The 17,931-nt window shown below is 43.7% G+C and overlaps 2 protein-coding genes across 3 annotated transcripts in view; both read right to left on the bottom strand.

Moving 5' to 3' along the window:
* Positions 1-308: 308 nt before the first annotated feature.
* Positions 309-12,944, bottom strand: KLHL11 (kelch like family member 11). The gene is made up of 2 exons (XM_066364191.1): positions 12,337-12,944; positions 309-5,220 (listed from the first exon to the last, which is right to left on the bottom strand). Exons 1-2 carry the CDS (start codon positions 12,879-12,881, stop codon positions 3,639-3,641), a joined length of 2,127 nt encoding a protein of 708 aa, XP_066220288.1. The 5' UTR covers positions 12,882-12,944; the 3' UTR covers positions 309-3,638.
* A 1,179-nt stretch (positions 12,945-14,123) lies between these two features.
* Positions 14,124-17,931, bottom strand: part of ACLY (ATP citrate lyase) — a 46,887-nt gene continuing 43,079 nt past the window's right edge. For both annotated transcript variants that reach the window (XM_066364189.1, XM_066364190.1), the window contains 4 exons: positions 17,772-17,885; positions 17,308-17,390; positions 16,949-17,025; positions 14,124-15,095 (listed from right to left, as the gene is read on the bottom strand). In XM_066364189.1, the coding sequence (XP_066220286.1) occupies positions 15,001-15,095; positions 16,949-17,025; positions 17,308-17,390; positions 17,772-17,885 (369 nt within the window). In that variant the 3' untranslated portion in view covers positions 14,124-15,000. The remainder of the gene's footprint in view (positions 15,096-16,948; positions 17,026-17,307; positions 17,391-17,771; positions 17,886-17,931) is intronic.

The raw sequence follows: 17,931 nt of genomic DNA, 5'->3' as shown, positions 1-17,931 counted from the left end.
TCCACCCCTCCGCCGCGCTTTCCTCTCTGTCTCTCTCTTCCCCTCCCGCAGCCAAGGCTCCATTGGAGCAAAGATGGCCCGGGCGCTGGGGATGGCTCTGTGGCCTCTGCCTCAGGCGCTAGAGTGGCTCTGGTCGCAATATGGCGACGCCCAGGATGGGCAGAGCATCGCCCCCTGGTGGGCAGAGCACCGCCCCTGGTGGGTGTGCCGGGTGGATCCCGGTCGGGCGCATGCGGGAGTCTGTCTGACTGTCTCTCCCTGTTTCCAGCTTCAGAAAAATGAAAAAGAAAAAAAAAAAAAAAAAAAAAAAAAAGTAACAAATTGGAGTGATGCGCTGTGCCAAAATGTTTCACAGTTAAAAAAGGAGACTGAGTTGCTTCTCAAATATACTCCAGTTAAATAGCAACCTATAGGCACCCTATTTTTCTAGTGTAGGCAGATGAACATGCTTCACAATTCTTTGTTTTCAAAAGACATGAAATATGATACCCTTTTTACTTAAGCTTAATTCGAAGAAAGTCCAAAAAAGTCCCTTTGGTTATGCTTGATTAGGCCAAGTAACTAAAACACACAATTTAGCTTATCTGTCTACCAATAGTATAGTGTTCATATTAGAATTATGAAGCAGAAAATAAAGTATTTAAACATACCACATGCTATACCAGTCAAGAAACATGAAGAAAAAAGTGTGCCCTAAAAACTGCCTTACCAGCAGCCTGAAGAGTTTAAAATAGAAAGCACACAAATTTTCCATAAACACTGTCTTTCCAGCTCCAAATATGTTCTATATTTAAAAAGTTAGTATTTTAACATTTTTGGTCCCAGAAATACTACACAAAACCAAGTGACCAAAACTAAACTGATGTCAATGAACTTTGAGATATTTTTTGGCAAAATATTTTTGAATTGGCACAGCAAAAGCCAAGATACCAAGATACACAAGACTAAACATGCAAGTAACTACAAGTGAGATACTTAAACACTAAGCTCATGACTGACATTCTCAATATATATTCCAGTGATTAAAAAAACAAACTATGGTGGAGTAGGTATAGTTAAAAGATAACCATTCTGAGATAGAAGTGGTTTCACTCAAAGTTATATATAATTGTGGCTTTTCATATGATCAAGTCCTCTTTCCTTTCACAAAACAAAACCAAAATCAACAACAACAAAAAAGGTTTGCTTAAATACACATTGCCTTTTTAAAGCTATATTTTTAACTGTTTAAATTACCAAACACAATTGTTAAGTTTTCACCATAAAGGACATTTCCCCCCCAAAGAGCCACTTTAGGCTCCTCATAAATCAGAACCTTTCCAAATATACTGGGAAGTCATTTTCAGTTTAGAATGTCAGCCTTGAACAGATTTAAGCAAATCTGGTTTCTTTCCTGATTAACAAGTTAGTTAGGATATTTCAGAAACACAAGTTATTGATGTGAAATCACATGTGTGAATTCAAATATGAAAATTAGAAATTCAGTAGTCAGGAAGACCTGCACACATCATCATGCAAGGAATGACTTACCCCTTCTTTTCACCCATGGTCTAGGCTGCCTGCTAAGTTAAAAGACAATTTCAATCAAGTTTTCAAAACCAGATTATACCTCAGTTTATGAGTTATAATTTCTGCCACATTATATGGGGGGGGGGGGGGAGACAACTCTTCAAATAAATTGGTAATGACTATATCAGAAAACAGACAAAAACAGGCCCAAATCCTTACATCACACCCTTCTAGAAAGAAACTGGTATTCTAGTGAACTACTGAATTGAACACAACCAAGAAAAGGTAGTTTGCTAGCAGTCTATATCAGAGAGAAATGAAGACTTCATTCAATGAGCTTTTCTGTCTTACTTGCATAGACTTCTCACAGCTAAGAATTAGCACTTCTCAGAATCCAATGGCTTTTATTAAAAACTACAAATACACAGAAACTGAGAAAATAGTTGAGGTGGGTAGGATAATATATCTTCATATAGAAATATAACTTACAGTTTCCTTCCGCACCCCAGTCTACATTAAATGGTTTTAAAGCAGATTTCTAACACATTTATTGAAAAACTGTCCTAGGCAGGGATATCAAATTAGAAATTTCAGGAAAATTTTTAGGACAGAGCTTCCAAAGGACTAAATAATCAATAGTCTTGCAGCAAACTGAGAGCTAAAGTTTCTAGTTGTATTTTTCTTTTTTTAATGTCTGATATAATTAATAAGGAGGTTAACTATAATGGGGAAGAAAAAAAAATCACTACGCTCAGAATTCAACCTCTAGGACAGTATTCTGGAATGTCTTAAGAAAGTAGAGCTATTCTGAAAGAAACAAACAAAAATACTGGACCCACATTGCAAACAGTAAGAGCAAGAGTTACTGAGTGCTAAAATAGTCAATCTGAGTGCTAATTTGTGTAAAGCTTGGGAGTGTGAAAAAGACTCAGAAGGATGCATAAAAATAAAAGATAATCACAGCAATAAATTGTGAAGAGCCAGAATTATGCACTTAAATTTGGTATTCTAGGCTCAAAGTTTTAATTAAAGTCTAGAGCAACTGGGGAGCATTTGAGATCGTGCTCCTGGCATAAGTGGTCAGTTTGGCTCAAATACACTCTTAAGAAAAAAAAAAGTCTAGAGCTGCATTGAGAAATAATAAGGCTTCTCTTTAGCAACATTTCTCTAAATTGTTGCCTTTCCATTTCAAAGTTTAAGAAAGGAATGAGGATTTTATTAAATATGCATTAGAGCAAAATTTAAAATCGAAGGCATTGAATGTCGATTGTCATAGGCATTATTTACACTCATTAACTTATAAGCCCGCACTTAGGGAGTATTTGAAAAAATTTTAATGCCTTTGATTTCTCAGTTTATATTAATACTTCTCTTCTCAGAGAAACAAATTCGACATATATAATATCCTTTGTATTCAATCAATCAGCTAAAGATCAATACTTTTGCCAACTACCATCATCTGAGTGACAGCTTGAAGTCGAAACTCAGTTGCTAAAGAAATTAAAAATATTCAAAAATGCATAAGCCAATCACAAATTTCTCATCAGTCATCTCTCCTAGAAGGAAACAAAATAGCCCTTCTAGATAGATAAAAGATCAATGCAAATATTCTAAAATCATCTTGCTGTAATATTGTGCTTTTTCCTTCAAATTTCAGTATCACTATTGCACATACCTCTTACAGATGAGGGCTCAATGTATAAGTTCTGATCTTGTCAAAACCAACCATTCAGGAAAAAATAAAAAGGATTATCAAGGTAAATGTGCAAATAAAACCGGTGCTTAAAGCATGTTCAAAACCTAAGTCCCTAAGACAAAAGAGTTATAACTTCGTGGCAGAAAACCAGCCAAGTAACCACATCTGGTTTTCTCACTGGTCTTTAATAGCTTTTATTTAGCTAGTACACACACACAAACTGGAGGCAGAAACAGATTGCAAGCTAACAAAAATTACCATGTATTGAATTGAGTTTCCCAGTCTTCTGTTTTTAAGTATATTTCCTTTACAGAGAGCAATAATCCATTCAGGTAGAAAATAAGTTATCAACATACTTTTTCAAGTAACAGTCTGGATATCTTCAGACTCACAAAACAGGTATAACTGTTTTAAGCTGCATGTATTAGAGAACTTAGCATTCAATCTGAGAACTTGGCACTCGCCGCATGTTTAGGGCGTGCCGATGTATTTCTTGCATCTGCCTGATCCGGTCCTTCTGCCACATTAAGTTTTGAGGCATAGGATATCTCTGTGTGCCGTGCAAGTACCGGTATGGGATTCTCACGTGGCAAGCAGTGGCTCTACAACGAGGCTGTGGCATGGGAGGAAGAAGCATCCACCTTTTCCTCTCAGCACAGTATCGGTAGGCTTCTTTCCGATACTGCTTGTCAATATCATCACTGTTTTTCCAGCCTCCAATAATAAAAACATCATCTTTGTAATAGCAAATGGCTGCTCCTTCGATGCTTAGGACTTCTGGAGGTAAGCTTTCAAGGATCTCATCGGAAACCTGGTTGGCAATTTTCCTGACTGCCTCTTCATTTTCTAAAGAATAACTCTTGGGACAGCATGATGCAGTCTGATAAAAGTTTGAATTGACCACGGACATTTGGAAAAAACAGTAATTGTCTATAAGTGGCAAAGATTCTACATCTTGCCACTGTCGAGTCTCTGTATCATAGCAAGTAATTACAGCCTTTAACCCATCTTCTGTGTCCCGGTCCACAGGAGTACGGGCAGCAATGTATACAAACCGGTCTTCAAAGGCTAGTGCTTTGACATCTCGAAGAATCTTTGGTGCTGATTCCAAGTTGTGCCACTTATCAAGCTCGGGATTATAAACAGTAACATCTTTAAAGCCAGGACTAAAGTTGCCATGTCCTCCAATACTATAGAGCTTCCCTTTGACTTCTGTTAGCCCAAAAGAATGCTTCCTTGTCATCAGACTACAGACATGTTCCCACATATTAAAATTTGGGTTATACCTTTCCACAGTTTTAGCAAACCCTGGTTCCATTGATCCAGCAACATACACGTAGGATTCTGTTACTGCAACTGCATGTCCATCCAGGTGATTGTGAATATGGGGCAAGTTTACCCATCTGTCCTCATCGACAAAATATCCCACACATTCACTTAAATAGTCCCCTCCTTCCGACACACCTCCAATAACCATGATCACGTCCATGTTTTGCCCATAGCGAGGTAACAGTGATACATGAGAAGCAGGATGCTGGAATGCGCCAGCCTGGATGTTCTCTGCTCTCAGAGCATGCCTCTCCACTGCGTCGGCCACTAACTTGACACAAACTTCATTGTTGGCCACCAGCCTCTCTGGTTTGACATGCCGAGTAAGGTATGTGGGTTTCATCTGCGACAATCTGAGCAATTTAAAAAGTTCTTCAAAGTACCTCTCCCTCTCTTCAGCATTTCTCTGAACCCACTTCAAAACTGTTTCAAAAAGAACCTCTTCAGAATCAACCGTGATTTCCAAGTCTGACAACCAATCTCGAATCAGATGGAAGGGTAAAGTATAAAATTCCTCATCCTGAATTACTTTGTGAAAATTCCTCCGTATCATATCAGCAGCTTTCAGAGCAAGCTGGCTCAGGGTATACATGTGAGCTAAGCTATGGATGGCCACACAATTAGAGAGATGAAGCTTTTTCTTGAGAAATTCTCCACAAAATTCTTTTAAACGAGTTAGTAGGAACCTAAAATCAATAAAAAGAAGGATTAATTTAGTGCACATTTTATGTGGCTGCATTTTGAGAGCATGTGAATTATACAAATTGAAATGGTAAGTTTCATCTCACTTCATGTACAGTACCTGAAAAAAAAAGCATATCCTCCCAAATTAAAATGGATTATGCTGAAAAGCATGGTTTATTTATTTATTTATTTATTTTTATTTATTCATTTTAGAGAAGAGAGACAGAGAGAGAGAGAAGGGAGGAGGAGCAGGAAGCATCAACTCCTACATGTGCCTTGACCGTGCAAGCCCAGGGTTTTGAACCAGCGACCTCAGCATTCCAGGTCGACGCTTGATCCACTGCGCCACCACAGGTCAGGCTGAAAAGCATGTTTAAAAGCAGTATAGGCCCTGGCCGGTTGGCTCAGTAGTAGAGCGTCAGCCTGGTGTGCAGGAGTCCCGGGTTCGATTCCTGGCCAGGGCACACAGGAGAAGCACCCATCTGCTTTTCCACCCCTCCCTCTCTCCTTTCTCTCTGTCTCTCTCTTCCCCTCCCGCAGCCAAGACTCCATTGGGGTAAGGTTGGCCCAGGCACTGGGGACGGCTCTGTGGCCTCTGCCTCAGGCGCTAGAATGGCTCTGGTTACAACAAAGCAATGGCCCAGCTGGGCGGAGCATCGCCCCCTGGTGGGCATGCCCGGTGGATCCCGGTCAGGCGCATGCGGAGTCTGTCTGACTGCCTCCCCGTTTCCAACTTCAGAAAAATAAAAAAATAAAAAATTATAAAATCATCTTTATATAAGATCTATTTTAAATTACATTACTGTATATGGTTTGTATATAATTGCATACTATGCACTATATATGTAACACACACACACACACACACAAAATAGAGTTTTTAAATCATGTAAGATTTTTCAGAACATATCCTTTAAAAAGAACAACAGTCCCACACTTTATTTTCATTTTAATTTGCCCCTGGAAAGGCAAATCCCAATTCAAATTTGTCTATGCATGCCACCTTGTGCTAATCCCTTGTTTGTTACCAGCCCTTCTTCAATGAGGCAGGGTCTCAGTGAAGAGACTTTATTAAGCACAGACTGCACGGTATAGGAACTATGGCTCCTAGGAGGCTGTTTGCTCAAGCATCAGAAGGAACCACAGGGAAGGTTTTGCGTCAAAAGGCTTAAATCCCTTCTTCACCAGACCTTTCTTTCTCCCAATTCAGCAAGTGGAAGGTGGTGCTGGGAGTAGGGGAGCACTCTGGGCCAAGCTGCATTCTCATTAAATGAGGGGTGGCAAAGCAAACTCAAACATCGGAAGAAGCCAGGAAATAAAACAATAAAAAAATGTGTAGAAGCCCTGGCTGGTCGGCTCAGTGGTAGAGCGTCGGCCTGGCGTGCAGGAGTCCCGGTTCGATTCCCGGCCAGGACACACAGGAGAAGCGCCCATCTGCTTCTCCACCCCTCTCCCTCTCCTTCCTCTCTGTCTCTCTCTTCCCCTCCCGCAGCCGAGGCTCCATTGGAGCAAAGATGGCCCCGGCGCTGGGGATGGCTCCTTGGCCTCTGCCCCAGGCGCTAGAGTGGCTCTGGTCGCGACAGAGCGTCGCCCCGGATGGGCAGAGCATCGCCCCCTGGTGGGCGTGCCGGGTGGATCCTGGTCGGGCGCATGCGGGAGTCAGTCTGACTGCCTCCCCGTTTCCAGCTTCAGAAAAATGCAAAAAAAAAAACAACAAACAAACCAAAAAACAAAAAATGTATAGGATAGCCTAGGTTTTAAAAAGAAAAGAAAGTGGGTTTTCCTGTAGCTGACTAGAAATTGCCCACCTAAATTTGTTTAAAGTTAAAACAAAACAAAACAAAAGAACCTTTACAATAGTTTCAGCCAAATCCATAAACTTGGCAGAATTCAGCCCCAAGGGCAGCTAATTTGAGACCGCAGCTTTAAAAAAGAGAAAGTCCCCAGAATTGAGAACCTTAATAATATATATCAATAACAATACCAGCCAAGGCCTCTCTAATTCAGTAACCATTTGTTATTATGGTTCCCACAACTATTGTAAACTCTGAGAATGAAGACATCTACTCAGAGAGAGATCCTAGTGGCTAATTGGGCTCAAATTTTTAAAAACAAGTGGTTAGTAGCCATTACTACACAGGGTCTCCCACACAAACTATACTCAGGGTAGAAGCCTTCACTGATCTACTTGCGTTTGCACTGAACTAACTGCCTGCACTGTTTCCGTCATCTGAGCCAGCTCTTATTGGAATCCTATTTCAACCCATAGGACTGAGGCTTTCCCTAAAGTTGTGCAATTCTAACTAACCAGAGTGGCTTTGTTCTGACCAATCAGGACAGTGTCTTTTGAACCAATCAAACTGTGAAGATTTGGAGTCCTAATTTGCATGAGGATAGATCAACCAGGGACCAGCGACAGGCACTTCTGTCCATATAAACCCGTTTCTCTCCAGTTCTGAGAGTGCACTTTCTTTTTCCATGAAAAACTGCATATCCCTGGCTAAACTTACACACCAAAGATGTCATACTGAATCAGGGCAAAGCAGAACTAGCTCAAGTGGCACAGAATGGAGCAGGCCATCAAGGAGGGAGAGCAGCTGCGTTGTCTAGCTAGAAAGCAGCCTGGCCCCAGGGTTGCCTCACAGCCATGCTGTATATCACAAATGACCTGTTCCACAGCCCAAGCTGTTTTCATCGCTGCATTGAATCGCATTGAGCTGTTTGCACTGAATAGTTTCCTTCTTCACTGCACCCCAAACTGGGAATTCCTGTTGGCGTTAAATTGGTGCCAACAGCCATCAGATGACGCTAACAAAGATATAAAGACGAATGACAGAGTCCCATTACCCTCTTCAGGGAACATACTATTTTAGACACCAGAAAAAGACACGGTGGAGTGGTAAGAGCTCTAGTGGCTTTCAAACATGTCTAGGTGCCAGGATCACTAGATTCCCAGCCGCCCCCACTCCACCCCAGCTCCTAATTTTGACAAGTACTCCAGGTAATTCTGCCACTATTTCCTTGGACAGGTGTTTGGAAACACTCCTCGATGAAAACAATAGCTAGATGGGCACTGCACTGGGCACTCCTTGTCACATTGTAAGTGTATGATCAACAGAGTATATGGAGGGTAGGGAGTAGTAGGGAGAGGGATCCTGCCTCAGAGCTGATGATAAGATTAGATGCTATGGCTGCAGGACACTCAGAACAGTGCCTAACACCGTGATGGTGAACCTTTTTATAAAAACTGCCCACTTTTGTAGTGCTGGTCAACCTGGTCCCTCCCGCCCACTAGTGGGCGTTCCAGCTTTCACGGTGGGCCAATCGTGGAGCCCTGCGGTTGCTCAGCTAAGCCCACCATGAAAACTGGAATACCCACTAGTGGGTGGGAGGGACCAGGTTGATCAGCACTGCAAAAGTGGGAGGTTTTTATAAAAAGGTTAGCCATCATGGGCCTAATACAAGGCAGATGCTCAGCACTGACAGATGGAGAGAAGTTTTAAGTAAATTGGGATGTTCTCTCCTCTTCACCTCCAACTCCTCAATAAAGCAGGGACAAATCTAAAAACCACAAGTTCACGTGACAGAAGTAAACACAGCACGAATGCGTGCAATGACCCTTTAATTTCCATTTTCACTCAACACTCCCCTCTCAGATCTATAACTGCCCTACCCTGTCCCACTCCATTATACCTAACACAATGGTAGTCAACCTAGTCCCTACCAACCACTAGTGGGCGTTCCAGCTTTCATGGTGGGCAGTAGCAGAGCAACCAAAGTATAAATAAAAAGATAGATTTAACTATAGTAAGTTGTTTTATAAAGATTTATTCTGCCAAACTTAGCGAAAATTCAACATAAAGTACTTGGTAAGTAATTATTATTTATGCTTTAACTTGCTGTAACTCTGCTTTATAAATTTTATAAAGTAAAGTTACTTCCCTACTTTATAAATCACCATTACTGTGGAACCGGTGGGCGGTTAGAAAATTTTACTACTAACAGAGACACAAAAGTGGGCGGTAGGTATAAAAAGGTTGACTACCCCTGCTCTAACAGATGACCCAGCCTCACACTTTAAGAGAAAGCGATCAGGGCAGAAACTTCATCTTCCCACCACCCAAACTGCCAACAGCTGTACCCTGTACTCTGCCTCCCCAGTCCAACTTTTCCATTTTTAATATAGATTCTAGCCCCATTTTGGTTTCAAGGACTTTGTTACTGCAATTATTCCCCCTCCTGTAACATCAATTTCTCCTCTTCTACTGATTCATTTTTCATCAGTGCACAAACATGCTCTAGGATCTCCTATCTGAAGGGGGGAAAAAGATAGATCTCTCAGGACTCCTCCCCAAACATTTCCATGTATATCATTTTTCTGACCTTCTTTGCAGCGAGACTTAACTTAAATGGTTCTTATCAATACCATCAAAGACCTCTATTATCACCAAATTCAATGAACACTTAACAGTTGACAGAGCTGACATAACCGGCTACTTCCTCCGAGACATCCTTTCTTTCTAGGTTTCAATGAAATCAGTCTTCTCTGCTCGTTCCTCTTTAATATTTTATTTTATTTATTTTGTATTTTTCTGAAGCTGGAAACGGGGAGGCAGTCAGACAGACTCCCGCATGCGCCCGACTGGAATCCACCGGGCACGCCCACCAGGGGGCGATGCTCTGCCCATCCAGGGCATCGCTCTGTCGCTCTGTCACGATCAGAGCCACTCTAGCGCCTGGGGTGGAGGCCAAGGAGTCATCCCCAGCGCCCCGGGCCATCTTTTGCTCCAATGGAGCCTCGGCTGCCGGAGGGGAAGAGAGAGACAGAGAGGAAGGAGAGGGAGAGGGGTGGAGAAGCAGATGGGCGCTTCTCCTGTGTGCCCTGGCCGGAATCGAACCCGGGACTTCTGCACGCCAGGCCGAAGCTCTACCACTGAGCCAACCGGCCAGGGCCCCTCTTTAACATTTTAAAGAACCCTAAGGCAGTCCTGCCCCTCCTCTTCCCTACCTACATCCTCTTCCATCCCCACAGCTTTAACTATCATTGATATTCTATTTATTTTTATGTATTTATTTTTTATTGATTTCAGAGAGAGACAGACAGGAACATATAGATCTGTTCCTCTATGTGCTCTGACTGGGGAACAAAGGAGTAACCTCTGTGCTTCGGGACGATGTTCTAACTGAGCTATCTGGCCAGGGCTCTACATGCTATTTTCTTCCCAATCTCTAGCTCCCAATGTTCTGATGTTCAACTGCCTACTCAGACATCTCCTGGACCCAAATCAAACTCCTGATCTTCCTTCCATACTTGCTTTCCTGCAGTCTTCCACATTTTAATAAATAACAATACTATCTTTCCAATTGCTTGGGTCCAAAAACTAGCAGTCTTTCCCTCACACCCACAAATCCATCAGCAAATTCATCTCCTCTATCTTCAAAATATATCTAGAATTGAAGCACTTCTTAGCACTTTTACTGCCCCCTCCCCTCAATCCAAGTCTCTACCACCATTGCAGCAATCTCCTAAATTAGTCTTTCTGCTTCTGCCCCTACAGCCCCTCCTTTTAAAAAATTTTTCCACTGGTTTGAGTGAGTGGGGGAGGGGGGAGGGCGATGGAAGGGGAAGGTGGGAGAGAAGAGAGGGAAGGAAGGAAGAAAGGGTGGAAGAGAAGGAGGGGGAGAGAGGGAGGGAGGAAGGGAGAAAAAGGAGGGAGGGAGGAAGGAAGGGAGGCATCAACTAATTGTTCCACTTACCAGTAGTTGTTCCATTTAATGCGCACTCATTGGTTGCTTCTCATATGTGCCCTGACTAGGGATCCAGCCCGAAGTGCCAGGACAACGCTCTATTCACTGAGCAACCAGGCCGGGGTCTCTGCCCTTCCACCCCTTCCCTGCTGCACTATCCTTTTTTCAATACAGCAAATCCTTGGAATCAGACTGCATCATTCCTCCACCTCAAACCTTCCATCTTATTCAGAGTAGTTCAAGTCCTTCCACAGGTCGACAAAGCCTTATGGATCCGATCCATTCCCATTCCCACACATAAGCCTCTCCTCCTCTTCTCATTTGGTATCCCTTTGATCTGGCCAAGTGGCTTCCTGCTATTCTTTACCATCCAGACAAGGTCCACCTCAGGGCCTTTGCCTATGTCCCCTATCTGAAACGCTCTGATTTATTAATACCTTGCCTTCTTCAGTTCTTTGCAAAATGTCTTTGTGAAGAAATCTTTATTCAGTTTAAAATATAGTTTCTCTCCACCAGCACTTTCTATACGTCCCACCATGTTTAATTTTTCATCATAGCTCTAACAATCACCCAACATTTCACTTAACTGTTGTCCATCTACCAATATGAGTACAATGAGGAAAGAGACTTTTGTTTTGTTCACTGCTGAATTCCCAGCACCTTAGAATTTAGTGTCTAATCTCAATAGGTATTTGTTAAAATAATGTAACTGTAACATAATACTGCCCAAACAATCTCCTCCCAACTCTATACATGGCATTCACCTCCCTCCTAACCAGTCCCTGGGGCACCCACTCCTGCCCCCTACCATCCATGTTCCACAGCAGCAGAATCATCTTTTAAAATATTTAAATCAGATAATTTCTTTAACCGCTTGCCATCACTCAGTAAAAGCCAAACTCCTTATTCCAACGCATTGCACACATCCTCCTCTCCTTCACCCACTAGATTTTTTTTTGCCTGAGGGCCTCTGCGTTATCTGCCTGAAATGTTCATTCCCCGTCTTTGCTGTTTAGAGGTCGGTTTAAATGTCATCTCCTCAGAAAAGTATTTCTTCTACTACATTACTATCCTTAGAACATGTGGACTTTCCTTTTCCTTTTCATTGCCTTTGTCCCACCACCTGGAATCTGAGCTCCCTAAGGGCAAGTAGCCCTCGCCGGACTGGATGGCTGCATCCGCAGTGCCCAGCGCAGAAGCTGCCCAACAGCACACAGCAGGCACTCCTTAAGCATCAAACGAATGCATTTCCTCAGAATTCACTCGAGCCCCGCCGTAGGCACTGTCCTCCCCGCCTTCCCCTGCGCCATCCCCGGATGCGGCCCTGGGACGGCCAGCATCTCCCTCCACCTCCCGCCTCCCCAGCTTACCTGTCGGCCAACTCCAGCACCTCGTGCACACTGCCCGTGCTGACGCGGATGCGCCCGGTGTACATGTATTCGATAACGGCTTCCACTGTGTCGGGTTCGGGCCCGGGCTCGGAGCTCCACTTGCGCATCTCCACCCGGCCCGAACGGGATTCGGAGAACTGGCCCGAAAGCAGGGGTGTGAAGTACTCGGTGGCGGCGGCCAGAACCGAGCGGTGGGCCCGGAACTCGCGGCCTCCGGCACCGCCAAAACACAAGGTAATGTCGCAGAAGAGGCCCTGGCGTCGCTGCTCGTTCTGCCTCCACGACAGCTCCGAGCAGTGAGAGCTACACTCGAAATCCTCGGCCTCCGGCCCCGGATCGCCCCCGCTCGCCTCCATGGCAGATAAGCCAGGCCCGGGCCCGAAGTCCACCGTGCCGCTGCCCCTGACTTCGGCGGCCAGCCCGGCCGAGCCGGCGGCGGCCGTCTCCATGCTCTCCATCTCCAGTACCTGCAGAGATGCAGCTGCGGCTGCGGCGGCCGCCGCCGCTACCGCCGCAGCCGCCATCTTGACGCCGCCGCGCCTGGCCGCCCTAGTCTTGGAACGATCCAGTCGTTACGGTGAGACCGCAGAGGGATTCTGGGAATAAACATTGGGCGCGGGGCGGAGCCGGCCGGCTGCGAGGTCTGCGCACGCGCCGCTGAACCCGACACCGTCCACCATGGGTGTCAACTGGACTGCTGTCCGTTAGGCCTCCCACCCACTTGTCGCTGAAGGATGGCTTGCGCACTCCCCCTTAGTAAGTAGTTTGCTCATCACCTGTGGTGGTGCAGTGGATAAAGCATTTACCTGGAATGCCAGGTCTCTAGTTCAGAACCCCGGGCTTGCCTGGTCAAGTCACATATGGGAGTTGATGCTTCCTGCCCCCCCCCCCTTCTCTCTCTCCTTTCTAAAATGAATAAATAAGATCTTATAATAGTAATAAAAAACAAGCCATCTTAGACCATCACCCATTGTTAGTGTCTTGGGTGGCAACATAGGATTTGTACTTAAAGTGGCTGCGGTAACTTGAAAAATAAAACACTTGAGACCGTGCCCCAACTTATGGATGAGTTCGGGATGCAATTCATGAAGGTGAGCAAGTTACTTATCTGTGAATCCATTATGTTCTAATAATAGTGTTCTCTATGTTGGAAGATCACTATGAGGATTAAATGAAATGCTTGTCTTGCAGTGCCTGGCCCATCGCTATACTGTTCCCTATGTAATTGTTCAAAAGATGACCAAAAACGACTTTTGGATTTTAGGCAAGGGAATGTCTCAATTAGATGTGGTGGCAATGTGGACAGTGGACTGTAAGGGATCAAAGGTAGAACTCGAGGCACAAGTTGACACTAGATATGGATTCATCAGAGGGATAATTAAAGGGTAGACGGAATGGTAACTAGACTTGATTATTTCACAGGGTATACAAATATCAAACTATGTTGTATATCTGAAACTAATGTCAGTTATACTTTAAATTATTTTTAAAAAGAATAAATCAGTAGGACTGTCAACCATATAGAGAAGTAAAGGATGACTCCCAAATTGTTGGTATAAATATCTGGGTTAAGTAGACCTTTTTTTCCCATTTACTGAGAGTCTAGATTTAAGAGTGGGTGTTTTGTTTCTGGAAACAGTGTTTAGATTAATTCCTTTTTTTAAAAGAGGTAGATTAAAAATTTTAAAGCTACATGTAGTAAAATTATTAGAAAGTACAGTTCAAAAGAATGTAGATGAAACGGTATGGATGACATGAGACAGCAGTAGGTATTCATTGTTACTGTATACTTTATTCAAACCAAACTATGATAATACGGAGAAGAGACTGAGGTGGCAGCTGCCCAGAATCTTTATGGATTACAGATGCAAACTGGCTAGAGACGAGTCCTTGGACCCACACTTCAGTAAAAGACAGACAAGTCAGTTGCATAAATAGAGAACATAACACAGAAGACATTTCACAGCTTTTTGCTTTGCGTTTCCATTTTAACCATATGTATGTTACAACTTTACATTTTAAATAACTCCACATATTTTGTGACAATGGCTAAAGATGCAATGATCTCAACCCCCTGACATAAGCAGACTTTGGTCTGCAACACGGAACGTTTCAGTGAGATACCAAACAAACCCTAACACAGAACATACAAAAAGACCAGATTAGTACAATGCTCTTTATGTTATATGAGCAAGAAGGGAAGTGGAAAATCAAGACGGTAAGGGTGCTTTAAATGTATAGTAGTATCTTGAGGTCTTAAAACTTCCATTCCCTTCCTCCTCTAGGGAAACCTTTTTTTTTAACTAATGGAAAAAAGAAAGCAACATCAGAAAGCCCTACAATGAGGAAAAACACTATCATGACAGTGCTTAGATGCTTTTATGTAATAAATACAGTAGGTAGCAGAGCAAATGTCACAAGTATTGGCTTGGTTTTTATTTCTATGCTTATAAAAAAATATTACGCTTCTTTATGTGGACTGAACAATGTTAGCCTGTGGGTGTTGGTCTTTAGTGCCTGTACACCAGTGGCTGTTAACATTCCAGGCCCATCCTATAGCAAGCTCCAGTGCCAGCTGTCTGCACGCTATTTCCCAGGGGGAGGAGTTGTCTTCACTTTCTTGCAACAGGGTTCCTGCCTCGGTTACATGCTCATGTGTTCCGGAAGAACATATGAAATATCATCCCACGGGTGACGATACAGCCCCTGCTTCAGCCTCTTCTGGTCAAGATAGTGTCCTAAAACGAAGCATGTGCATTTTTTAAATTAAGAGTTAGTGAATTTGTGCCTGACCAAGTGGTGGCACAGTGGATAGAGAATCGGTCTGGGATGTGGAGGACCCAGGTTCGAGACCCCGAGGTCGTCAGCTTAAGCGCGGGCTCATATGGCTTATTGTTCGTTTGTTTTTTGTGACAGACAGAGGGACAGATAGGGATAGACAGACAGGAAGGGAGATGAGAAGCATCAATTCTTCATTGCGGCACCTTAGTTGTTCATTGATTGCTTTCTCATATGTGCCTTGACCGGGGGGCTACAGCAGACCGAGTGACCCCTTCCTCAAGCCAGTGACCTTGGGCTCAAGCTGATGAGCTTTTTGCTCAAGCCAAATGAGCCTGCACTCAAGCTGGCGACCTCAGGGTCTCAAACCTGGGCCCTCCGCGTCCCAGTCCAATGCTTTATCCACTGCGCCACCACCTGGTTGCGGGCTCATATGGTTTGAGCAAAGCTCACCAGCTTGGACCCAAGGTCGCTGGCTTGAGCAAAGGGTTACTCGGTCTGCTGAAGGCCCGTGGTCAAGGCACATATGAGAAAGCAATCAATGAACAACTAAGGTGTCGCAACGAAAAACTAATGATTGATGCTTCTCATCTCTCTCCATTCCTGTCTGGCAGTCCCTATCTATCCCGCTCTCTGACTCTCTCTCTCTGTAAAAAAAAAAAAAAAAAAAGTGAATTTGTAAGTTTGGTGAAGGAGAAAGGACAAGGAAGGGAACTCTTTCTCTCTTTTTGGAGACAGAGAAAGGGACAGATAGGGACAGACAGTAAGGGAGATGAGAAGTATCAATTCTTTGTTGCAGCACCTTAGTTGTTCATTGACTGCTTTCCCATATATGCCTTGACCGGGGGACTACAGCAGACAGAGTGACCCCTCGCTCAAGCCAGTGACCTCGGGCTCAAGCTGGTGACCTCGGGGTTTCAAACCTGGGTCCTCTGTGTCCCAGTCCAACACTCTATCCACTGCGCCACTGCCTGGTCAGGGAAATCTTTCTAATACTAAAAAGCAGATGGCAAATATGAAGATATGGGGAAGTAAATCCAGATCCATTCCCAAGGTAGATGCCAGGCTTGGTAAAAAAAGGAACTGCTGGCCTGACCAGGTGGTGGCGCAGTGGATAGAGCGTCGGACTGGGATGCGGAGGACCCAGGTTCGAGACCCTGAGGTCACCAGCTTGAGCGCGGGCTCATCTGGCTTGAGCAAAAAGCTCACCAGCTTGGACCCAAGGTTGCTGGCTCGAGCAAGGGGTTCCTCAGTCTGCTGAAGGCCCACGGTCAAGGCACATATGAGAAAGCAATCAATGAACAACTAAGGTGACACAACGAAAAACTGATGATTGATGCTTCTCATCTCTCTCCGTTCCTGTCTGTCTATCCCTATCTATCCCTCTCTCTGACTCTCTTTCTGTCCCTGTAAAAAGAAAAAAGAAAAAAAAGGGAACTGCTGTATTTAATTATTTTGCTGGGCTTGCAATTAAAGTCATTTTCTTTTTTTAGCGAGAGAGAGACAGGAGCGAGATGAGAAGCATCTACTCATAGCTGCGGCACCTTACTTATTCATTGATTGCTTTCTCATATGATGCCTTGACCGGGGGGCTCCAGCTGAGCCAGTGACCCCTTGCTCATCAAAGTCATTTTCAAGGATAAAGGACCAAAGATAAAGATAAAAGGGACATGAAAGTAAGGAAGGAAGGATGAGAAACAATGATTAAATCAATGTGACATCTCTGTAGATCCCACATGGGTTAAGTAGTGTAGCTGGACTATGGGGTTAAAAAAACCCTAAAAAATTCTTTAAACAATAACAACTAACTCACCAATGAAGCCCATACTCCTTCCCAGCACAAAGATGCCATTAAGGGCTCCAATGTCAATGTATTCATCAGCTTCTTCTCTGCAACACACAATCGATATGCAGTTTTAAAATGATTCACGTGACCGCCCTCTACCCCACCGACAGTATGACCTCTGCCCAGGATTGCGAAGCTAGCTCTCTGATTTCAAAGTGGAAAAGGGGTGCTCTGGGTGGTAGGAGTAGAGGTAGTTTTTTTTTTTTTTTTAATACCTCTCTATATTTTCTAAACCCTCTATAATGAACATGCATTGCTTTTAGAGTTAGGAGGGAACAACAACAAAAATCAATAAACAGGAAGAAGGAAAGGATTGCAAAGCTCACCGAGTAAAGGACCCACAGCTTCTGAGCATGTCTACAAATGCAACTCCAATGAAGCCATCTACATTCAGGATAAGATTTGGTTTCTGGGAAGGGAAAATAGTCAAAGCACTTATTATTATTTCTCATTCTTTTCCCTTAAAATTTTTCAGTACTACTACTTCTGCTGCTTACTGTAGTACTATGCATTCCGATCACCATTTAAACACCTCCCACCAAAACATCCCAGCTGGTTAGAAGAGACTGTCTTACTGAGTTCAGTCTCCAATGTTTAGCAAAGGACCTGACACCTAGTTGACACTTAGTACATGTTTGTTGAACTTAAGTTATGCAACAGAAATAAAATTTTCCAGAAAACAAGCTTTAGTATTAGCTATACAATCAAAAGGTAATGTGGCTGCCTTATTTCCCCGAAGAAATTCACCTAACACCTGTAACTCAGGAATGAGGGACATTTTCTTTTTTACCTTCGACGTGGTAATCTTTTCCACTTCCAGCGCATAGTCGAGCAGGGGGGTGGCAGGGAAATGCTGTTTGACATAATCTTTGAGGATCTGCACTCGCATATCTGGGTTGTTTATCTGGAAAGTGACTCAGAGTTACAGAGGAATGCACTCTAAGACTGCT

This window comes from Saccopteryx leptura, chromosome 2 (assembly GCF_036850995.1).
Source record: "Saccopteryx leptura isolate mSacLep1 chromosome 2, mSacLep1_pri_phased_curated, whole genome shotgun sequence".
In the NCBI taxonomy this organism is placed as follows: domain Eukaryota; kingdom Metazoa; phylum Chordata; class Mammalia; order Chiroptera; family Emballonuridae; genus Saccopteryx; species Saccopteryx leptura.
Note: the sequence above shows the minus strand (reverse complement) of the source record. Positions and strands in the feature narration are given on the sequence as shown.